The sequence below is a fragment of the Penicillium digitatum genome, chromosome 3 (assembly GCF_016767815.1).
Source record: "Penicillium digitatum chromosome 3, complete sequence".
NCBI classification, from domain to species: Eukaryota; Fungi; Ascomycota; class Eurotiomycetes; order Eurotiales; family Aspergillaceae; genus Penicillium; species Penicillium digitatum.
In genome coordinates, this window is record NC_089386.1 from 2,228,679 (window position 1) to 2,251,014 (window position 22,336).

The 22,336-nt window shown below is 48.7% G+C and overlaps 9 protein-coding genes across 9 annotated transcripts; 5 read left to right on the forward strand and 4 right to left on the reverse strand.

Annotated features, from left to right (window-relative positions):
* Positions 1-3,401: 3,401 nt before the first annotated feature.
* Positions 3,402-4,652, forward strand: Pdw03_8344 (Cupredoxin; the record flags this gene model as incomplete). The annotated part of the gene is made up of 4 exons (XM_014678000.2): positions 3,402-3,743; positions 3,811-3,846; positions 3,911-3,979; positions 4,035-4,652. 4 exons carry the CDS (start codon positions 3,402-3,404, stop codon positions 4,650-4,652), a joined length of 1,065 nt encoding a protein of 354 aa, XP_014533486.2.
* Positions 4,653-5,135: 483 nt separating this feature from the next.
* On the reverse strand, positions 5,136-7,589 carry Pdw03_8345 (Aconitase/3-isopropylmalate dehydratase, swivel; the record flags this gene model as incomplete). The annotated part of the gene is made up of 6 exons (XM_014678001.2): positions 5,136-5,138; positions 5,211-5,240; positions 5,309-5,367; positions 5,671-6,015; positions 6,069-7,459; positions 7,525-7,589. The coding sequence occupies 6 exons, from the start codon at positions 7,587-7,589 to the stop codon at positions 5,136-5,138; spliced, it is 1,893 nt and encodes a 630-aa protein (XP_014533487.2).
* Positions 7,590-10,387: 2,798 nt separating this feature from the next.
* Positions 10,388-11,476, forward strand: Pdw03_8346 (Taurine catabolism dioxygenase TauD/TfdA; the record flags this gene model as incomplete). Its single annotated transcript, XM_014678002.1, has 1 exon — positions 10,388-11,476. One exon carries the CDS (start codon positions 10,388-10,390, stop codon positions 11,474-11,476), a length of 1,089 nt encoding a protein of 362 aa, XP_014533488.1.
* A 1,055-nt stretch (positions 11,477-12,531) lies between these two features.
* Pdw03_8347 (Ankyrin repeat protein) lies at positions 12,532-13,179 on the forward strand (the record flags this gene model as incomplete). The annotated part of the gene is made up of 1 exon (XM_014678003.1): positions 12,532-13,179. The coding sequence occupies one exon, from the start codon at positions 12,532-12,534 to the stop codon at positions 13,177-13,179; it is 648 nt and encodes a 215-aa protein (XP_014533489.1).
* A 2,055-nt stretch (positions 13,180-15,234) lies between these two features.
* On the forward strand, positions 15,235-16,770 carry Pdw03_8348 (FAD linked oxidase, N-terminal; the record flags this gene model as incomplete). Its single annotated transcript, XM_014678004.1, has 3 exons — positions 15,235-16,084; positions 16,138-16,414; positions 16,470-16,770. The coding sequence occupies 3 exons, from the start codon at positions 15,235-15,237 to the stop codon at positions 16,768-16,770; spliced, it is 1,428 nt and encodes a 475-aa protein (XP_014533490.1).
* Positions 16,771-16,927: 157 nt separating this feature from the next.
* Pdw03_8349 (Oxidoreductase, putative) lies at positions 16,928-17,960 on the reverse strand (the record flags this gene model as incomplete). Its single annotated transcript, XM_014678005.1, has 2 exons — positions 16,928-17,614; positions 17,670-17,960. 2 exons carry the CDS (start codon positions 17,958-17,960, stop codon positions 16,928-16,930), a joined length of 978 nt encoding a protein of 325 aa, XP_014533491.1.
* A 208-nt stretch (positions 17,961-18,168) lies between these two features.
* Pdw03_8350 (alpha/beta-hydrolase) lies at positions 18,169-19,060 on the reverse strand (the record flags this gene model as incomplete). Its single annotated transcript, XM_014678006.1, has 2 exons — positions 18,169-18,522; positions 18,575-19,060. The coding sequence occupies 2 exons, from the start codon at positions 19,058-19,060 to the stop codon at positions 18,169-18,171; spliced, it is 840 nt and encodes a 279-aa protein (XP_014533492.1).
* A 434-nt stretch (positions 19,061-19,494) lies between these two features.
* Pdw03_8351 (putative integral membrane protein) lies at positions 19,495-20,715 on the reverse strand (the record flags this gene model as incomplete). Its single annotated transcript, XM_014678007.2, has 5 exons — positions 19,495-19,942; positions 20,009-20,385; positions 20,436-20,515; positions 20,572-20,608; positions 20,659-20,715. 5 exons carry the CDS (start codon positions 20,713-20,715, stop codon positions 19,495-19,497), a joined length of 999 nt encoding a protein of 332 aa, XP_014533493.2.
* A 572-nt stretch (positions 20,716-21,287) lies between these two features.
* On the forward strand, positions 21,288-22,270 carry Pdw03_8352 (S-adenosyl-L-methionine-dependent methyltransferase; the record flags this gene model as incomplete). The annotated part of the gene is made up of 3 exons (XM_014678008.1): positions 21,288-21,349; positions 21,406-21,435; positions 21,508-22,270. The coding sequence occupies 3 exons, from the start codon at positions 21,288-21,290 to the stop codon at positions 22,268-22,270; spliced, it is 855 nt and encodes a 284-aa protein (XP_014533494.1).
* Between the last annotated feature and the right edge of the window lie 66 nt (positions 22,271-22,336).

A 22,336-nucleotide genomic window follows, 5' to 3' on the forward strand; every position in this document is an offset into this window, starting at 1 on the left:
TTTTCCAGTATCTTCCTATATTGGGTTCTGGGACCAGAGACCACGCGACAACACCCATGGAGTTGCAAGAAACAGGTTGATTGTCCCCAGTTAGAACCGTGGTTAGAAAATGCCCAGATGGTTTTGAAAGTCACAAGTCGAACAGAGGTAGATTTTCTCCTCGCCAAGAGACCCGACAGACTCCAGACCTTGATAGATCGGCACCCTCATTCGGCGAAGGACAAATAGGATGAAGATCAACCCTTTTAAAATGAAATTACCAGGTTTTGTGATTTAAACCTTCGCTTGAATTACGTACGAATGTTGCATTGTGTTGAAAACGCTAATAACAATCCTCGTACGGAGTACGGAGCACACGGTACATCGATGAACTCCGCACCAACATCCAGCATACTCCACGCTGCAATCTTCATTGCTCAGTGATGGTAATGCACAATACACAGTGGATGCTCGGGGTCCAGTGCTATGAGATGTTTGGCATTGTGTTAGAAGCATGGCCAGGCGTGGCCACTGCTCAAGGAGGGGCGCTAGATCCAAAATGCTCCACTAGTCCATATCGGATCAAAGGATCGACTTTTCGCAGAATAGTGCCAAGCCCATGCCAATACCGAGTTGGTATGGGTGGGCTTGGCACCACTATGCCTCATTTTCCACATGAGAAGCACAAAATGTAAGCTGTACAAAGCTGTACATGATCATTCTCATTGAATGGCTTTGACGGGAAGAGAGAAAATTGCGGCAAATACAATTAATTTAAAACACGCTTGTTGAAAGTATGAAAGTATCGGGTCTCGGCTAAAGGCAAGGTAACTGATCCTATTCTAACTCCACTTTGTACGGAGTAACTATGCTGTACATATGTACATAAGCCGATCCTGAAAAAAGGAGAGTGTGGAGATTCATGTCATCCTGTGTCGAATTTCGACTGTACAGACTTGACGGGATCTGGGGCGCATTGCACGCCGAATAGAGCCGACATCCGATGCCAAGCCTCCTAGTTCATTCCCTGTCTTCGAAGCCGAGCCGACTGTTGAGCCGCAAGGTTCCGTTGCCTAGTTTTAGAGATCTTGGACTCTTCTGCCGGGATAGATCGTTTATGTTCACGGGTCAGTTGTTCAGCACACTCAGTTTGAGCGTTTGTAAGTCAACGCAAGTGTACAAAAAATCATTTGCAAAATTCAGGTTGCTTGAAAATACGCCAAACTTTCGATCGTTGTTTCAACCTCGGTACGAGACACCGGCAGTGTTTAGCGCGAGAGGGGCACCCCTTTTATTAGGCCGCGTTAACAACGCCCAAGTGGTGAGGAAGCACCCGTGGCATAAACTCAAATTCTGAATTATACATGTTGTGCGCCTATGTTGTATAAAGGAGATTCTTCAAGCAAGGCTTTACGTGCAACTTTGCCATCACCAAACGTCTTTGTGCAGGATCGGTCTAGCGGATCGTAGCGGATTAGCCAAAAATCACGGCACCCATCACCCGTGTTTAAGCGCGTGCGTAATCAATAACAGTGGGCATCAACGGGAGCGTCGGCTAGCGAGCGGTGAATTGACAATAATACGAACTTTTGCCTAGTTTTGAACCATCGGTTCCATTCGTGGCTGTACAGCGTAGCCCACACCCTTATAAAGCCCTTGTGGACACGAGTAATATTGTAGGAAGCACCGGATTTCGGTAGCTGGTGGGCGACCATCCCCCTTGAAGACTTGAGAAAAGGAGTTGGATTAGCAAAGAAGGTTGGATAGGCAAGCGCCGCTAGTAGAAGAGGCGCTTTTTCAGCATGCAGAAATGCAGAAATCGTAGAGAAATGGACGTCCTAAGTTCTCAGCCTTTGATCTGGTCGCAATCTTAGAAATTGAAGTTGCTTGACCATGGGATTTTAGCTTTGATGGTTAATTCTGCCACTACTATCCTCGTGATGATTTCATGTTTACGTCGCATTTTACAATTAAACGCTAGCATTTCAGAGAGCCAGTTGGAACCTCCGTTAGTAACTTGGTTGTAATGTGCGCTATAGGTTTTCGAAAAGCAATGTCAAATGTGAGGGCGAAGATACGGTTTTAAACTTGACCTGCATCGTCACTCTAAACTCCGTGGGCTAGATGACAAAGGATTCTGAAACCGGCAGTAGCATCCTGAGACAAAGACCCCGCGATTGGAGGGGATCGAGAGGAAATCCTTGGCAACAGTCGTGACCTGATAAATCCTCGAATCCTTCCTACGTAAAGATGGTATTCCAAAAAGCCAACAGCCGATTCTTGGCGTCGATCAGATCGTGGCAATCTCTCAGCCCACAATGCAACTTGGGCTAGCCCTATACAAGGCGCTGGCTATATCAAGCACGGGCTACCGAGATAATGATAGTGGGCTCAGTAATGTCATGATAATTGTAGGGAAACCAATTGCGCACAGTGATGAGGGTTCTCTGTCCGGAACACACTTCGTCTGACACTTTTTGGCCTGGAATTCTCTAGTCAGGTACTCTTCACTTCCCTCCAGAAAATGTCTGTCGATGGAGATTCTGTCGATCTTTGTGCACTTGCAATTTTGATGTTTACTCTTGCCCAAATACTCATTCTTTCTAGTGAACAACTTGTAAATGGGCTTATATAGAACTTGAAATACACAGCGCTAGCAAAGACTAGCGTGTTTGTCGTTGAGCCACAAGGACAGGATTTGGACTAGGTAGATCAAGCCTTGATTCGATCGCACTGCAAAACATGTCCATTTGAGCACAGTTTCAGGTTCTTTAAGGTGTAAAAATCGAAATCTAAAAAAAGGATTTCAGGCTCAAGTATTCCGGGAGCAAGAACGTTCTTTAATGAAATAAAGAGGCCCGAGGGGAAATGGTAGGGGCCTGGGGGCTGCATGTGAGGGCTTGTCCATGCAAGCGCTGGCTTTGCTGACCGAAGCAAATCCCGTACCTAATAGCATGTTGAATGTTCCACTACAGATGAGCTGAAGAGAGGCGTTTATTCTTTTACCTAGTAGTGGTCAGAGTTACGAGAGGGGTCTTTGGAAAGATCAAAAGATCCATTTGGTAGAGAAATCCTGCACCTTTCTTTTAGCAGTTAATATAGCCCTTGAATCTCCACAGGTAGATACCCAATAAGGGACTTATTCACATGAATCACCAACCCAGTAAAAGCTACAGGCGAGACTCTTCCAATAAAAAAAGGAGCTATAAAAGATCCATTGTGGAGTGTGCTCAGCCCAACAGCCTTCCCAATACTACTCATCCTAGTCCAAGGCCTGGCTTTGAATTTGAATTTCTTTGTCTTCTGGTCTATCCCTCAATTTTTGCTCTCGTCCACGTCTTCTTCGACTGTGCAAAATTCCAAATCACTAGATTGCGGTGTGCATGCTGTGTTGACGGACCGTCAGCCCTCCCCTGCACATGATGCTTGTGAGCCAACTTGCCTGGCTGCTGATATGGCTAGCTGTGGTGACCATGACAGTGACTGCCTACTCTTCCACAGCTGAAACTATCACTACTACATCCTCCTCGGCCGCTATCACAACCCATACAATCCAAGTGGGACCCAAATCAAATCCGCATCAATTTGTTCCACCCAATATAACGGCCAATGTGGGCGATGTCGTCGTCTTTGATTTTTACCCAACCAACCATTCCGTCGTAAAAGCAGATTATCTCGCTCCTTGTGTTCCAGCAAACGGAAACATCTTTTACTCGGGGGCCTTTGTGAATTTCAATGAGCAAGATGGGCAACTTGTCGGACCAGTGAGTGCACCAAATTTGCGATGCAAAGAAGCCAATCAAAACCACATGGCTAATACATTCAATGTAGCCCCCATCGTGGTCCTTGCGAGTCAATGATACCAAGGCATGTGTCTAGTCAAACTGCATGTCCACGCCTTTGGACTGAAGCTAACAACGGTTTGATGAAGCCTACTTTCTTCTATTGCACTGCAATAGATTCATGTTTAGTGAACGGGATGGTCGGAGTGATCAATGCCGTATGATAGTCAGTTCCTCTCGAGTATGCATTCGGGTTGGCTGACGAACCCACAGAACGCAACTGAGTCATGGGAAACACAATACTCAAAAGCTCTAAAATACCCTTATATGCTAGTCCCGGGTCAGCCCATGCCCGCCGAAGGCGACGGTAGCGGCTCCAGCAGTGGCAATACAAGCGGCGATACAAGCGGCGATGACAACTCTTCTAGCAGTAAGCATGGGCTTAGCACGGGGGCTATTGCAGGTATCGCCGTTGCAGGTGTGGTCTTCGTGGCCATATTGCTGGCATTGTTTTTCGTTCTCGGCCGCAACCGCGTTTATTCGCAGTGGATGTCCTCGGAAGATGGGCGCACAGAACGAACCGCACGCTGGGCAATGTTCAACCACGGCGAGCCACACGGCACCGGAAAAAGTGAGGCGGGAAGCACTGACCCTCCTCACAAAGCAACCCATAGCGATGCCACCGCTGTCTGTACTCCAGATCCGAATCTGCGCACATTTTCCCCTGCGGTGATAGTTACCTCCGGTGCCGGTTCCCCGTCAACGCAGCAGCCCCACTGGAGCTGGAATGAGCCTCCTCAACGTGCCCGTGCAAGCGCGATAGCTACAGAGCTGGAGGGTCATCCTATTATCTGGGAGGTACCAGGCAGCACTCCAGAGTATCGCTTTTGAGCTGGTTCCAAAGTTCTAGAGATACGGACTGGGTGAGGAGTGTCGAGTCGAGCCGGGCCTCGATGGGGTCTTTATCTCTTTTGAGGATTGTGGTGTTTGTGTTCGATGGTAATCCTTCCATACGCATGATGATCTGCGTTTTCTATGTATGTAATTGATGATACCTGTGTTTACTGCATGTCATCTTAAGTTATCTTAATTTGTTAGCTCGTCAATTCCTGGAGGGGTAAATTTATAACAAATCCTTCGCCCCCCAGATCTCCCATATCGCTCGGCCTCGTAGCGAGATAGGTGGAAGAAGGGAGTAAGTGTGATTGGGTATTAAATGTACTAGATGGCTACGTTTAACAATCCAAACACATAGATTGACCATTTCATGGGCCAGAAGGGGCGAGAAAGTCACGTAAAGAATGGAACCTGGATCGTACAGACGAATTTCGGAGCCAGCCAAATTTACCAAAGAAAAGAGGTCTGCAGGGGGGATCACTAAAAATGAGAGATGAAATATTAGAAGTGCAATGACAGTGGTGTTGGACATGAACTAAATAGCCACCTAACTAGTTGTACAGCAAGCGTCAAACCTCGGTCCTTCGTGGCCAAGAAAAAACATCATACGTTAGTTTAACCAACATTCAACAGTGTACAGCAGGACTGACAGTTGGGCAACTTAACAGCCGAGGCTTGATCTTAGGACGCCCCGATTGGTCATGTTCAACTACAGAAGAGCGCGCAACCGCACACAATTAACGCGTTGGGATCGTGGACGGATGATGTGCAGTGATATATAACCACCAGCAAAGAGGCCAAGATCCGATAAAGAGTACACAAGAGCACCCCGGCAAATTAGAAAATCGCTGATGGTAGTCGGATTGAACATAAAAAAAAAGAATATTATTCAAAATGATATCATATGTAAGACAGGCTCCATAACAGGGAATCGCTTTTATATTTCAGACAGGACCCGAGACCAAGAAGAAGAAAACCAAGAAAAGACTTTACTCTACAGCATCGGTGATACAGCCCAGGCTGGCATTCTGGACGGTTCTGGCATATTTGCCGAGAGTACCACGCATGGTGAGACCAGTCGCAGGGAGGTCACCGGCAGCCTTGCGAGCTTCCCACTTCTGCTTGCGGTCGGCAAATTCCGCATCGGAGAGTTCCACGTCGAGAATGCGCTTGTCGGCGTCGATGGTGATGATGTCACCGTCATTGACGAGACCGATGGGACCACCAACAGCAGCCTCAGGGACAATGTGACCGATCAAGAAACCGTGAGAACCACCGGAGAAACGACCGTCAGTGATGAGGGCACAGGAGTTGCCGAGGCCGTACCCCATGAGGGCACTGGAGGGCTTGAGCATTTCTACAAGGTTATTAGCATTATGGTCAGTCCTCATGTCGATTTTTTGCACATACCAGGCATTCCAGGGCCACCCTTGGGGCCGCAGTAGCGAATAACGACAACGGTCTTCTCCTCCTTCTTAATTTCTCCGCGCTCCAGAGCGGCGATGAAATCGTCTTCACGATCGAACACACGAGCCTTTCCGGTGAAGGTCATGCCCTCCTTGCCGGTGATCTTACCGACACTGCCACCGGGGGCCAAAGAGCCACGGAGGATTTGAATGTGACCAGTCTTTTTAATAGGGTTGGAGAGGGGGCGGATAATCTTTTGGTCCTCGGGGAAGCCAGGAAGCTTCTCCAGGTTCTGAGCCATGGTCTCACCAGTAACGGTCATACCAGATCCATCGATGAGACCCTCCTTGAGGAGCAGCTTCAGGAGTGCCGGGGTACCTCCGATGGCGTGCATATCAGCCATGACGTACTTGCCGGAGGGCTTAAGATCAGCCAGGAAGGGAATCCGGTCGGACACGGCCTGGAAGTCATCAATGGTGAGCTTGATGCCGACTGAGTCAGCGATGGCAATCAAGTGCAGCACAGCGTTGGTAGAGCCGCCAGTGATGTTGACAACGACCATGGCGTTCTCAAAGGCCTGACGAGTGAGAATGTCGCGAGGACGAATGTCCTCGGCAAGCAGCCTTTTGATCGCACCTCCAGCCGCAAGACACTCCAGGTACTTGGCCTGGGAGTTGGCCGGGTTAGAAGATGAACCCGGAAGGGTCATGCCCATGGTCTCAATGGCGGAAGCCATGGTGTTGGCAGTGTACATACCACCACAAGCTCCCTCACCAGGGCAGGCGTGACGGATGACGTCAAAGCGCTGTGGCTCGGTAATCTCCTTGGTGAGGAATTGACCATAGGCCTGGAAAGCAGATACAATATCGATATCGGCGTTGTTCTGGGTAGCAGCGCAGCCGGGCTTGATGGTTCCACCGTACACCATCAGACTGGGGCGGTTGACACGGCCCATAGCCATCAGAACACCAGGCATGTTCTTGTCACAACCGGGAATACTGATGTTGGCATCATACCACTGTCCACCCATCACGGTCTCGACAGAATCGGCAATAAGGTCACGACTCTGCAAAGAATAACGCATGCCGGGGGTGCCCATACTGATTCCATCACTGACACCGACGGTGTTGAACTGGAAGCCAATCAAGTTCTGATCTTGGACACCCTGGCGGACCTTGTTGCTGAGGTCAAGCAAATGCATGTTGCAAGGGTTACCATTGAACCAAACTGACGAAATTCCGACCTGCGCCTTGTTCATGTCCGCCTCTTTCAACCCAACCGCGTACAGCATTGCCTGGGAAGCACCCTGTGACTTGGGTTGGGTGATAGTGCTGGAGATCTTGTTGAGGCCCTTGTCATTCTGGAAGCGAGGGAGAGTGGTTGAGAGAGCCCGACTACAGGGAAAAATGAAGTTAGAAACGAGACAAGCAATTGACGCAACGCAATTGAGTCAACTTACACAGGGTTGGACTTGGATAAGCCCCGGAGAGCGGCGGGCACGCGGGCCCGAGTTTGAGGAAGCATGATGAAATGGATGAGGCTATCCAAAAACTACCAAATAGAGTAACACAATTGAAAGTCTGGAGAAGAGAGGGGGGACAAGAATTAAAAGGCGGAAGCTCAAGGGAGTGGGTCCGCCGCTCCGACAATTGCACCGGAGAAATGCGAAACCTCCCCGCCAATTGGGTCCATGTCGTTGTCAGCCCGTTACTGGGGAAATGCGCACATCAATTGACAGCTTATCTTTGTTCCTTATGTTAGGTGCCTCTCAGGGCACCTCGATTCATATCTCAATGCGACTTCTATTTGCACTGGAGCATTGGCCAAGGTGAACAGAGAAGATTGTAGTAAATGGAGCGCGGAAGTTGGCCTGGCATTAGAGAACGCCATCTCATAGCGAGTGGAAGCCTCAATAACTCCTATTCACTGGGAGTGAGCAGCGTCTAGCGCCCAACTATCACACATGTATGAAGTGAGGGCATTAAAGTCGAGGGATCTGGGGATCTGGGGATCTGGAGCTGATGTGTGCTTCACGAACTGTAAGCTGCTCTTTAGTAAAGCCGGCCGTCCCCATAATGTCGCGGTGTCCTGAGGTAGAGAAAGCCGCGCGCTTGATGTGATATCCCCACCCGCAAACGTGCAGGACGTTATGACCGTAGAAGGTATGGAATTTGCGATCGGAACATGATTGCTAACTAGCTAATCGCTCTGGATTATCCTCTCGGTCGACTAAAATAGATATCATAACTTCTGCGGAGTGGCTTGTTCGCAAATAGTCGACTCGCCCGATTCGCCATCTTGGCATTCTTGAGATAGTCACAGTGTTTTGGGCCTCGGTTGAATGCTATCTAGTTTCTATTTTGCAAAATTTAAAAGGGTTTTTTTTTGATATGCCACTCATTGATGACCAAAAGTTAGGCACCCAAACTGAGTACTGCCCTGTGCAGGCCTTCGTATTTACCTAGAACAACAGCGAGACCAATTTCAATGACTTGGCTCGCAGGCTGGACTAGAGAAGCGGTAAATTCTTCGGGATTTTAGAAATATGTATGAATTGAAAAAAGGTAAAAACCACTCAGATTAAGCTTAAGAAGGTAGCTTTTGTCGTTCTGCCACATCCTGTTTAGTCACTCTATCGCTTCGATCCGCACTCTTCTTTCCCACTTCTAATAAGTCGATCTTTCGAACGACTTTGAGAGTGGCGTAATAACTGAGAGGTAGGGCAGTTAACGCTGTCGGTACAGCCTGAACGCCAACTCCAACTGCAACTGCAGCGGTTTCTATCCCCCGAAGCAATGAACTGTATCGAATTTGATCGCCGGGGGAGTCCGAAAAATTTCCGATACACCAGTGATCAAAATGCTCGACGAAGCTAAGACTGATACATTCAAACAGATACAGACCAAACCCACGACCAAGGGAGCTTTGGTTGCCCCAATCCAACACGGGTTTGGTGTGTCGGTACTCGTTCTGAATGATGACCGCCCAGATCCACGTCGCACTGTTCATGAGGGCAATGATAACGAATGTGACAATTGCTCTATACTTCCGATTAGTCAACCAAGGTAGGTCTACTAATGTCCCACCCAACCAAGTCGCCAGCGTCCCCACAGCCGCAGACATGAAGCTTCCCAGTGCGCGCGCGAACGGTGAATAACGTTACGAGATATGTGCAAGGGTATGCCTGAATCCACCCAAAATCCCAGAATAGCGGGATAAGGAGCAAGATCGACCTACTCCTTGCCAGCCGCCACATCTCGCAGAGCTCTTGACGCCAGTGAATGCCACGGGGGGCTTCGATACGCGTTCCATCGTCTCTTTGAGCATTCTCTGGGTTTGACAAGAGGCGCCCGATGACCAGTCCAAGGAATTGCATGGCGATGAAAGCGAGATAGGTTTGGTACCCAACCTGGCCGCATTGATTGGCCTTGTGGTTTAAAGGCTAAAGAAACGGCACCACCAATGATAGTGCCAAATTTGCGGAACGTAAACCAGGTTGCAATGTAACGACCGCGCTTGTGTTGCTCGGGGTACCCTGTGGCGACGGCACCCTCAACACTCTAAAAGAAGCCAGCACTGGTGCCGCAAGTGTCACGCCGGGACATACAAGCCATGTTGTGCCAGTGCGATTGTTCAAATATAACCCCGCTGCGTACAGTGGGTATCCAAGTGACCCTAAAGTCAGTGTCCAGTGAAAGCCGATCGAGTTTGTAACAAGCCAGTGTTATCAAGGCGTATAGTAAGGCGTTGGCTGTATTGACCAAATTTGGGCTTTGAGATCCGCCCACGCCTAGACCATTCATCGCACTCCACATTCCTGGCGCACAGAATGCACAAAGTCCCACGACTACGATTTGAAAAAACGTGCTGTAAAATAATCTGGGATAATGTGGTGGGTGCTCATCTTGGGTTTTCACGGTCGTTGAAACGTTGGCTTTGGCTTTGGAATCTCCCGATGTTGATATGACTATGATGTAGGGATGTAAACATTATTAAATTTGATTCCTAGCATACACAGGATCCGGCAAGTCTATTTAATATGATCGGATAGAAACCCTTTGTACACCCCGTTTGACGGGGCGATATCCAGACGAGCACGCAAAACAAAAGCTCATGGCATAATCGCGCCATATTTCGGCAATCGATGGCGAAGCATCACAGGTGTGAAAGGTGTCTTGGATCACAAATCATATGAAGGCTATCCAATGATATCACGGCATCTCGGCAGTTATAAGGGACTGTGCTCTCAACTACAAATGTACGGCATGCGCTTGAGTGTTGTTGCTCAATCACCTACAATCTCACATTTATATTGAGCAAAAATGGCAACAACCTCTCCAGAGCTACAATTTGAGAAGCTTTGGCCGGACGACTCTATCATCACATTTGAGTCCTTCGACCTTCCAACTTCCAACCAGCGTATCCTCGGACCACCGCATCCCAAGAACACAGTTATCCCGCTTGCACTACGACCTGTCAAGGCCGATTACAAGGCAACTCTCGATACTGTGCTAGAAACGATTAAAAATCTCCAAGCGAAAGACGGTATTTTGACTAAGAAACTCGCACGGCATGGCACGCTGCTGTTTCGCGATCTACCAATCCAGAACGCAGATGACTTCAGCAAATTTGCACACGCATTCGGCTACAACCCCCACGAGATTATTGGCATTGTCGTCGATAGACCACTTCTCGCGTCAAATGTTGCGCCCGCCAACGAAGCGCCCAAGGAGGTCCCAATATACAGCCACAACGAGTCGCCGCAAGTACCGCATGCGCCCGAGTACATCTTTTTCTATGGCCATCGTGCGCCGTTGAGGGGTGGGGAATCACCTATCTCTTCTTCATTGGAATTGTTTAACCGCGCACAGCAAGAGATCCCTGAGTTTATCGCCGAAGTGACGGAAAAGGGAATTTTGAGCCAAGTGACCTATCGAGTGGAGAAGCAGTTTGAAGGGGGATCCACACTAAAGCAGGCCTTTGGCAAGGAAATTCAAGAAGGAGATGACGAAGAAACAAAACGCCGCAAAATAGAAGCCCAGATTGCCCGCTACGGCAGAGGGGAGCATACGACATGGGAGTGGACTGACGATGGGCTGGTCTTGTCGCACCGGCTACCTGTTGTCCGAACACAGCCCGGTACGAACCTGCCGACTCTTTTTACTGGGCTGGCGGCGTATTGGAAACGTGCACAGTTTGATGTCGAGGTGCGGAAGAAGGTCACGCAACAGCTCTCTTTGGAGATGGGACGCCTATTCCTGAAAATTATCTTGAACAACTGGCAAAGATTACAGAAGAGATTCGGGTTCTGCACCATTGGCAAGAGGGTGATGTGTTGGTTTACGATAACGTCGTTGCTCAACATGGCAGAGAACCGTGGCAAGGCGAGCAATCCGATCGGGTTATTCTAGCAAGTCTATTCGATGGTGAAAGTGTGCCAGGAGCTTATGGATTCGGAGATTGGGCGCAGGTTGTGCAGGCACTTGATTGAATTCTTTCTTTGGGGCAGAACATTTTGTCCCTTTTTTTTAATGATTCAACTAGCGTGAAATGACACCAGGAAAATATGCCTGAACTATGGTGAATTTTATCACAATGAGCTTTTGGTGAGAGAGCCCAGAAAGAAGTATTGGCTATGTCCAGAGGAGATCTAGCTGGGCAGGGAATGAGAACACCCCTGCATCTACTAGTTTCCGATCTTGTTCATTCGTGCAGTTGAATATTTGCTTTATGACAGCCAATGAGTGATGTAACTATGTAGCAACCCTGCAATCTCACAATATTGTATCTTACCTGTGCACATAGACTAGAGCCCTATGGTGCGGCTGTGACTTGAGCTTTCTATAATTTTGCATCCAACTAGTTTCTTCTACATTGATCATGTCTACTTTTGAAGGTGTTCAGCCTTCAGCACTGTGAGTTGGTAGCTACGTTGATAATTTGAAAGACAGGTTTGTTTCTTGCTTTTCACTCTGCTCTCCTAAAGTCTCCATGAATACTTGGGTTTAATCGATGAAGCCCAACGCTACCCGAGGATCAGGGATATATATTACTGGGGTTCAGTTTTCAAAACCAGGACTGCGTCATGTTTCTAACGCCCACAAGTTAAAATACCAGAAACCTGCATTTTGATTGCGCAAGCTCGAATTAAATTCTGAGATCCGAAAAAAAAAAAAAAACAGCACGCCCTGTGATCCTGCATAGCCACAGCTCGATCGCCATGCCAAGCCACGAGTGGCCGAGCTAATCAGGTGCACACGGGAGGTCCGAGTGTAATCCCCCGAAGACAAATCAGGCCGCTACTCCTGATGGGTTACATAAGACCATTTTGACCGCTAGGCCAAAAGTTCACAAGGACAAACAGAACAAACAGAACATCTGTTTGTCATTGCAGCGGCCTATGTATTAGGCCCTAATATCCATCAGGGACCACACCAGCCTAACAACGTCACCTCTTCTAATCGCCATGGGATCCTCTTACTCCACAATATCAGTGGATGTCAATTCTATCAGACGTGAAGCTTCAGCTTCTACTGGAGGAAACCGAATTCATTACCCAAGACACTCAGCAGATAGCGTCGAGACTTTCAACATTCTCCGACAAAAGCTGCCGTCTGAACTCGTGCTAGAGATTCTAGAATTCGCAGAGTATTGGGTGTTATCTGCTGTCCACAGAGAAGACAGGGTGCATTACAATGAAAGCGACTGTCGTGATCGAACCCCATATTTGACATCAGAGCCCATTCAAGGCGAGCGATTTCCCGTGCAAGAGATCAAAATCAACATCTGGAGCCATGACCAAGGATGGAGCAGCTATCGCGAGGATCATGGTACCTTCAATAACTCTTGGACGTGGTTTGATCTTGGTATTGAGAAACCCCCGGGACGAGAGGATATCCCCACAGATGAAAACCTACGTCTGGCGACCAATGTCCACGCTGGACGTGAAACCATGAACCATCAGATTATCTACCGGAGGGACCAGGCGCTCAACTGGATGCAAAATCTTCAAGCAGGTGATCGGATATCAATTGTGCCCCGGGCGCGTTTTGCTGGCTGGAGAAACACCGTGGAAAAGGCTTCTATTGAGGTTTACACCAGCCCTGTTCTGTGATCATGTATGTACCTGTATCATTACCTTCTCGATTTGAAAGCAAGCCTGCATAGTCAATTTCATGCATAGACAAGTGTACGCAATTTTCTCGGTTCGTTTTGTGACCAAGCGATGTGTCCCCAGATACAGAATATGTGCTACTTCTTCATAAACAGAAAATTAGATGCCTCCGCCCAACCCCTGCAGCTTAGACAATAGTGACATCTACCAGAGCACCAATGCTGACTGTCATGAACACGTTTGCCCTAATGCCCCTAGCCTTGGTGGCCAACTGCTTCTAGCGCCATTGGAAGAACACCAAGATCATCTGCAAGAGAGTTATGGATTGTATCGTAAAGTACGAACCCAACAGCGGCCTTTGTTGTTCCCTACAAAATCCGACCAAAGTTTTTTCCACTTTCCTTCGAAATGAATAGACTGACAATGACAAGAGTTGGACAGCCTGTGCAAAGAGCACCGACAAATTCCTGGCTCGCAGCTTGTGCCATCTGACTGAGCGGATTGGAGGTTTGAATAGCCCTGTTATTCAGCAGTTAAATTCGTGTCTTTGAACGCTCAGATAGATACTGTGACAGTGAATTGGTGAATCTTTATAGGCAAGTCAAGAAACCGACTGCTATGGCTGCCTTTGATTCATCCACCAATCCTCCGGATAGGACACTAACTGGGCCGCGTGAAGGTAAGACTCAAGTTGGTTGGGGTACCTGATTGACACCCAATTGGATAACCTACCCTCAGCTTTTGTGCTCCAGTTTTCACTATGCAGGGGTAGGCATGGTATGATATTTTCAGCTTGCAGCTTACCATGATAACACAGAGGTTTCTGCAGTAGTTTATAGGACCTTTTGTTGGGAAAAAAGGGAAAGGATTCCCTAGTATGCATTGACGAACAAAAGGGTACCTGATTTCTTGAACATAGGACCTAGAGAACATGGAGGCAATCTTGGCGCTCTAAAAAATCCGCTCTGTATTGAGGGAAGATAGAAGTTCTTCTCATGATCGGTGCGTATATTTGCAAATCTCCTGTGAGCGCTCCCTGGGATGCGACTTTATTCCAGTTCGGTCCATCCGCTGCTGGTGTCCATGATCTATGAGAGCCCAGGACGGAGCATATAGCTGACGCTATTGCTTCTCGTTCTCAAATTCGATGCTTTTCATCTAGCCACAGGTATCAAGGATCTTCTTTTTGATATCGAAAGAGCCATACTAGGAGGTTCGCACTTCTTTCGCGGGTTAAGTCTGAAACCAGGGAAAAATGCATTGAACAAAATCACAAACCCAGCAAGCTCTCTCATTATTTCACTTCTTTTTTATTCATTCTGAACGCAAAGAGATTTTTTTAGCTAGACATCTCTGAACGTCTTACGCATTGCTCCAGTCAGCCTGGTTACACCAATCTTAGGCTGTCGAAAACTGATGGAAGCCTCCTCTCTCACAATGGCACCCAAGATGAGCTGAGTATGTTGTTCCTCGGAGTTTCAACTAAAGCGCACATCCCACAAGGCTCTGACTCAGAGTAGGGGTCACCCTGACAATTGCGAAAGCCCAAGTGATGTGAAATGTGATGTGATATTTCGGCATGTAACAAGGTCTCAAGTGCAGTGCGCGCTGATTTCGACTACGAGGCTGAGTTTCACTTTGCAGAAAATGCCATAATCTTGTGGCTATGCCTTTGATATAGGTATATAGTCTGTCTACTCCCAGGGAAAAAAAAAAGCGAGGTGCAGTTCGAGGATCACGATGATCAACCCCTGTCCCGCGTGGAGGCGGCTCTGTCTCGCTGTGCTTTTCGTCGCAACTGTGGGCTGTGCGCTTTCAATCACAGATCACACAGGATCCCCTGCCTGTCGCTGCATGCCACATGATCCTTGCTGGCCTGAAGATCATCGATGGGCCCGATTTAACGAGACCGTGGATGGGAATTTGATTGCAACTGTTCCGATCGCGAGCGTCTGCCACCTCGACTCATTCACGCCATACAATCAATCACAATGCACATACCTCCAGTCCAATTGGGGGTTCCCAGCAACACACTATGGGAGTCCATCATCAATAATGGCGTCCAGGTTTACGAACCTGAGCTGCAATCCCTTCTCGTCAAAAACCTCACCTTGCACAATCGGGAACTACGTCCAATACGCCGTGAATGCAACGAACGCCGCACAAATCCGGAAGGCAATTCATTTTGCAGCTCGGCACAACATCCGCCTTGTCATCCGCAATACTGGCCATGACCTACTTGGGAAGTCTACTGGGGCTGGCGGTCTGGCAATCTGGGTGCATTTCATGAAAGAAATTTCCATAGTGGACTACGTCTCCTCTCACTATTCCGGCAAAGCCATGAAGATGGGAGCTGGGGTCCAATCCTTTGAAGCGAGTGGCGCCGCCTATAAAGCTGGACTTGTTGTCGTAGGCGGCAACTGTCCAACGGTCGGGCTGGCAGGGGGATATTCGCAAGGCGGCGGGCATGGCCAACTGGCGTCTCATGTAGGCCTCGCCGCTGATCAGGTCCTGGAATGGGAGGTCGTTCTGGCGGATGGGAAGATGGTGACAGCATCGCCCATAGAATATCCGGATCTCTACTGGGCGCTGTCAGGTGGAGGTGGAGGCACCTACGGTGTCGTTGTGTCGATGACAAGCAAGGCCTACCCTGAGCTGCCGACGACGTCGGGTAACCTTTCATTCTTCGACACGGGTGTATCACGAGATGCTTTCTTTGCAGCGGTCGCCGTGTTCATATCGATTCTTCCCTCGATCGGGGACGCTGGAGGTGCAAGTGTTTGGTGGTTAACCAACACTACCTTGTCAACGACGCCTACTACCATTCCGGGCGGCACAGCTATACTTTTCAATTCTCTTTTCAGTCCTTTAATTGCGTTCCTCGAACAAAACAACATACAACACAGTAAGTGACGCAATAAGATGAAGTTTGATTGAATAGTGACAGACAGTGAACAGCGTATGATGTGAGCGATTTTCCTACATACTTCGATGCGTACCAGACGATGAGCCCGCAGGAGACCATAACTGATCAACTTGCTGGTGGTCGCCTGATTCCAAGATCCGTAGTTGAGCAAAACTTGGACAATCTAACCACCCTATTCCGTGACACCGTCGAGAAAAATGCTGGATTTCTCATTTCAGGGGTTGTGGTCAACTCGTCTCGTGTTGCGTATCCTGAAAACAGTGTGAATCCAGCCTGGCGAGATGCAATGATGGATGTTGTAATTGGAGCGTATGTGGTTTGATTCACTTCTAGGGCCATGCAAGCTTTACTAAACTTCGCCCAGGTTGTTCGACTATACTGACATCGGTAGAAATGTGGCACTCCAGCAACTCATCAGCAATGTTCTAATGCCCCTGTTAGAAGATTGGACCCCGGGAAGTGGTGCATACTTGAGTGAAGCCGATCCAAATCAGAAGGATTGGCAACAGGCGTTTTATGGGGATAACTATGACAATTTACTAGCCATTAAGAGAAAGTACGATCCCCACAATAGCTTCTATGCTTTCAAGGGTGTGGGGAGTGAGGTGTGGACAGAGGCCGAAAATGGGCGATTGTGTAAGTCGCAAAGCTATCCGAGGGGCTGATATCGCAGGAGAAGTATGTGTGATGAAGAATAAGGAGATGTCATTACATGTGGTTTGTGTATCTGCGAGCTTAAGGCTCAAATGACTGAGTCCACACTTGTCGTGTCACCTTCAATAATCAATTTGGTCATGATCTCCCTGGTGTTGAGCCTGATGATCACAGAGACCACCATCCCCTGTCAATGATGGTTGCCGCAACGTCCTTCAGGTTCGGCCAAAGTGCACTGATGCTCCCTGCTGCGTCAGCTGGAAGTGGACCAGCCTCGCGGGCGTCGACATAGTCTTGAAGCTGTTTCAAGGTGCTTGGTCCGATGACAATTCGGTCAGGGTCCTTGAGCTTCGAGTGGAAAAGCAACCAGCGCAGGGCGCATTGAGCTCCTGTAGTTCCTACTCTTTTACCAACGTTGTCCAAGGCTCGCATCGCTTGGTGACAAAGGGGCTGATCATACCACATGCGGTAAACTGCACCAAGCATGTTACCCTCTCCGACCTCGAAGCGGGTACCCTCCAGCTGTTCAGGCGATGGAGAATAGGAAAGCTTGCCAGTGAGGAATCCACCTGCCAAAGGGGAGGTTGCCTCGAAATCAATGCCGAACTCATGAAGTACGGGAAAAAGTTCATCCTCGTAGCCTCGGCAGAACACGTTGTACTGGCCTTGGTAGACGGAAGGCATGACAAGGTTTTCCTCCACTGCGATTTCCATCCAGGCACGGATCGCAGATGGACTGTAGTTAGAGAGACCCAACCGTTCAAAATACCCCTCACGATAGTAATGGTCGAAGTGTGCGGCTTGTAGCGGGATCGGGGTGTTGCGGTCCGGGGCATGAGCGTAGAGTGTGTGGATCTAGTAATAGCCGTATTAGCCTTGTGTGCATAGCTGGTGTGTGCTTGCCACTCACCTTTTCGACCTGCAGTCGCTCCAAACTGGCCTTGATAGAGTCTCCCATGTTTTGAAAGGCCAAAGAGTCATCGCCAATGAAAAGTACCTTGGTGTTAATGATTGCATCCTCTGGCTTTGTTTTACCGAGTAGTTTCTCAGATTCACCAGGATTTGTGGCGGGATACAGAGCAGCCGTGTCAAATTGATGAATTTTGGCCCCCTTGAGACTCTTCATCAGGTGGTCGACATTGTCCGCTGTCCAGGCTACACCAAACCCTTGGGCACCGAATACATAGCGAGGGGTGTCCATGGCTGATTGAGAGGAGAGACTTGAGAGATAAACAAGGAGAGATGAAGAAACGAGAAAGTGAAAATGGAAATGGAAAGCGTTTTACCTCGAAGGGAAGGCGTGTTGCACAAACCTCTCTTCCCATTCGTCAGACCTTGGGATTGTTCAAGTGTAACTCATATTTGGCTCTTTAGAGATTGCTAAAATGAGATTTATTTCTGGGCCTCACTTAATCTGTTGTGCTTTCCGCTAGAACTTGATTTCCAAATTCCTCAATCTTTGCAACGAGCTCATTTGTCCAACTGAGATGCGGCGAGTGGCCGCAGGGTGCATGGTAGACTGTGAATGGCTTACTTTGGTTTGCCACCATTCCTTCTTGATATTCTCTGGGCAATGTATGGTCCTTTTCTAGCACAAGATAGGCACATGGAAGCACATCATAGGGATTGTGGGTGAGGGGACTATTCATTACAGGAGCAGCTGTCAGCGTGGATGCCCATCTTTTCGCAGTCGCTGCATCAAGGTCGTTGAAGAGATATTGCTCAGGGTCGACCATAGTCCCAAGGCCATGGACACCGTGTTTCTGTAATTGGGTCAGTATCTACAAACACAGGGTGCTTCACTGATCCACTCACATGAAATCGCATAAACGGAGGCGTTACAATTTTGCCATCCGGGGGCTGAAAGAATGAATGAACTGATTGACCCTCCGGAACAATGAATGCTCCGATGAAGAAGATCCCGATGACACCACCAGTTGTTCCTTCCCTTGCGCGAACAGGAGCTTGGCGAGAATTTTGTGCAGCCTCAGCAGCTACCCAACCACCGGAAGAGTGTCCTGCAAGTAGTACCGACTTTCCCTTTGCAATCAACTTGTCGAGAAGCAGTCCAATTTCGGCCGCGTCATCTGCGGGGAGTGGATAGCCTCCGGGGGGAGCCTTGCGATCAAAGTCAGGGTTGTTTGGATTGCCGACATTCAGCTGACTGAGATCACAAGTGGGCCGTTGGGGACAATAGGTTTCGATACCCTTTTCACTCAAGGCGTTTACAAGAGCTTGGTATGGAGCGGGTGTATGATAGGAGCCATGGCAGACCACAACCGCAAAGGACTTGGAAGCCATGGTGAGTTGTGAAGAGGGAAGACTCGTAGAAATGTCAAGGTTCCCCGCACTTGGTCTGGCAGCCTTATAATCGTGTTGATGCCTGAACAACCAGGGTAAATAATTTCATGCTTCATCTATGCGCGGTCTGACCGTTTATGTTTTGAGGAGCAGATCTGACCTAAGTGGCTCCTCTCGTTCAATTATGTATTTTAGTAGCAAGGATTACGACGCCACAAAATAGTCCACACGGCTCAGACTCCAGGTAGTATACATCTGATATGCGTTACGGAGCAAAAGCATACAAATCCTGGTGCATTGTCAGGGTTTGAAGTCGTCAAAACAGAGGTCCAGTTCCTGACTGTGGAGCCATGCAGATCTCCCGCGAAGATGGAACGTGCATGTCAAGGAGATTATTGCCCTTTGCATTGTAAAGACAGGAGCATCTCTGCAAATCAAACAGTGGAAGTCTCTGACACTCGAGGTAGAATATTCAGACTATGCACATCGAGGTCGCGCGTCACCAAAATCCCTGTCTCTGGAGTTTCACTCTCATTCCCAGTCCCGGTATGTGTGGGGGCACACGCGGACTCCACTTCCTTTGTATTGCCTCGGTCTCCACCATCATGGTGACTGCGATCCAGCGTGGAAAGCAGAGAGTCGAATTTTGCTGGACGAGGGCGGATTCGAACTGACCCAATTGTGGGTAAATCGTGTGGTTGCACTGAACGTACATTTCGCCCACGAAACAACAAGGGCCCAAATGTTGGTACGCAGGCTACTAATATTCCAGCCGTCATCTCCGCCATGATAAAAATAGAGGAGTCTCTGAGGCAGTAAATTAGATCATCAGCTGGACACAACTTGGTCTGAATGATGCGGCCAAGATTGATACCGGCCGTTCTAGTGTCGGTCAGCAACTGAACCTAGGACAAGCTGGTGGGGGGAGGGGGGGGGGCTTGGGCTTACAGGATACCTATGGCGAACGATGCAGTGACACCGGTCTTTTTACGACTCGACATTTGGAGTCGCCAGACAATAGGGAGCGGCAGCAACACGACTCCCAAATCAATCCCCATGTTGAACCCTGCAGATGCGTACTGTATCTTCAAGACATCTCCACAGCTCCCTGGAATAGTGCGATCCCAGTTGTAGGCAACCGGGCGACATAGCAAGGCGATAGTCAAGACTGCAGAGACCCAATATAGAAAGACAAGACAACCCACCCCAGTTGCACACCAGAAGAACTTTTGATTTCCTGGGAAGATCTCCATGTATAAAAGGAGGATGGCTAGTCTGAAGCAGACTGTAGAGGTTGCCCACATCCATTCTGATGCCCAGAATATCTAACTAGGTTAACACATCGTTTGATAGTGTGAAGAAATAGGCCAAGTACCTTCAATGCACTGACCAACTCTCCTGGGTTCCGTGTAGCCATAGTCGCCGTACGTCCGCCATAGCCAGCAGTGGTAGCGCCTGGCATGAAATGTTGGCTCTGTTTGGGGCACAAAACGTTGATTCGATCAACTTACCTATCAGCATGTCCACCACATATCCTGTCAACAGCACCTGGCGTTCTCGTTAACCTGCGGAAGGTCATGAGAACAGTCAAAACCTACCAATGAGAAAATTACGAGATAATCATGACTTTTCAAGCCCCGACGTCGTATGTGCATAGAGGCAACTCGAAGGGCAACAGCTACTGTAGCAACGAAAAAGAATATTAAGCTCCAAACAATCAAAACTGGAGACCGATGATTCAAGTGAATCATTTTTAATGTTGAGGTTCGCAATGACAAGGTCTAACAAAATGAAACAAAGTTAGTGGATGAAGAGCAGGAGGGTTGGGTTGAGAGGAACAAGAGAATTCTGTAAAATCAAGAAACGCCGTCATTTCAAGGCTGTTACTGTTAAATCTGGAGGACAGCATGTGCAAATAATGTCTAACAGGGAAGTGTTTAAGAACACCGCAGGCTTCATTTCGTACAACTTGAGAAAGGTGACCCCAACTTCCTCCAAAATTTGTGAATCAACGGAGTTTCAGCTGGGAAAGTACCAACGTGAGACCTTGGCGACTGCAAGGCCGAGCTTTCACGGTTGTTCTGAAAAATTAGACTGACCGGGTCATTCATAACATCGAACTTCATACTCTTTCCAATCCACTGCAGCCTCCCTGCATCCTCCCCTCTATCATTTCAATCTGAGAGACATTCATCTTGGGCGTTTTACCCAAAGCAATCTTTTCAAAATGCCACTCTTCATGGATACGTACGCGGAGAATATGCAGCGAGATTCCACCGAAGCGCAAAGGTAAAGAACTCACCAACAGCCAATGAAACCATCAAAGATTAAAGTCACCTCAATAGGCTTGATGAGCAATTCGACCTTCTCACAGAGTAAGAACCTTCGCCAAGTCCTGTGGTGGAAAGCAGCCCATGAGCAAACTATACTGACTCCTGCTGGCACAGAAACATCGGCTACCTGCTGCACCCGTCCGTTCGAGACAAAATGCATCCCCGCGCCCGAGTTGCTGACATCGCCACCGGCACTGCAGCTTTCCTGCGTGACCTGGCCCATGACTGGCCCGACGCAATCTTACACGGATATGACATATCAACATCGCTGTATCCACCCGCCAGAACCCTCCCCAAAAACGTGACTCTGCACCTTCTCGACGCCCGCAAGGATGTTCCAGTCAGCCTCTACGGAAAATATGATATCGTACATGTTCGACTCATTGCCGCCGGCTTGACTGCGTCTGAATGGGGGAGAGTCATTCGCAATCTTGCTAAACTACTAAAGCCTGGCGGTGTTATGCAGTGGGAAGAGTGCGACTTTACCAATGTTCGCCACCTCCCCAGTAAACCTGATTCCACGACCGATGCGGCTAGTGCCATAGGAATGATGTTCCTCACTGCCATGAGACTCCGCTTTGAGCATGGGTGGAATCGATTGGCGACCGACATGCGCACTGCAGGTCTAGTAGACGTCCACACTGAGGCCGTTTCTGTGGATCGGGTGTATGATACCCGCGCACGCTTGACTATCAATGGAATGAGGGCTATGTTCGCATGGGCGCGCCTTCATTCTGCGAGAGGGTCGCAAGGGGCGCTGACCCTGCGGCAGGTTGAGGATCTAGAGCAGAAGGCTTATGCGGATATTCAATCTGGTTGTTACGTCACCTTTGACATCCACGTTGCATGGGGATTTCGGCCCAAGGATGAAGAGTGAACAGGTTTGGTCTGCAAATTGTATCTAGCTCAACCCTTTTTCGTCCCGCGGTTCCAAAACGCAAAT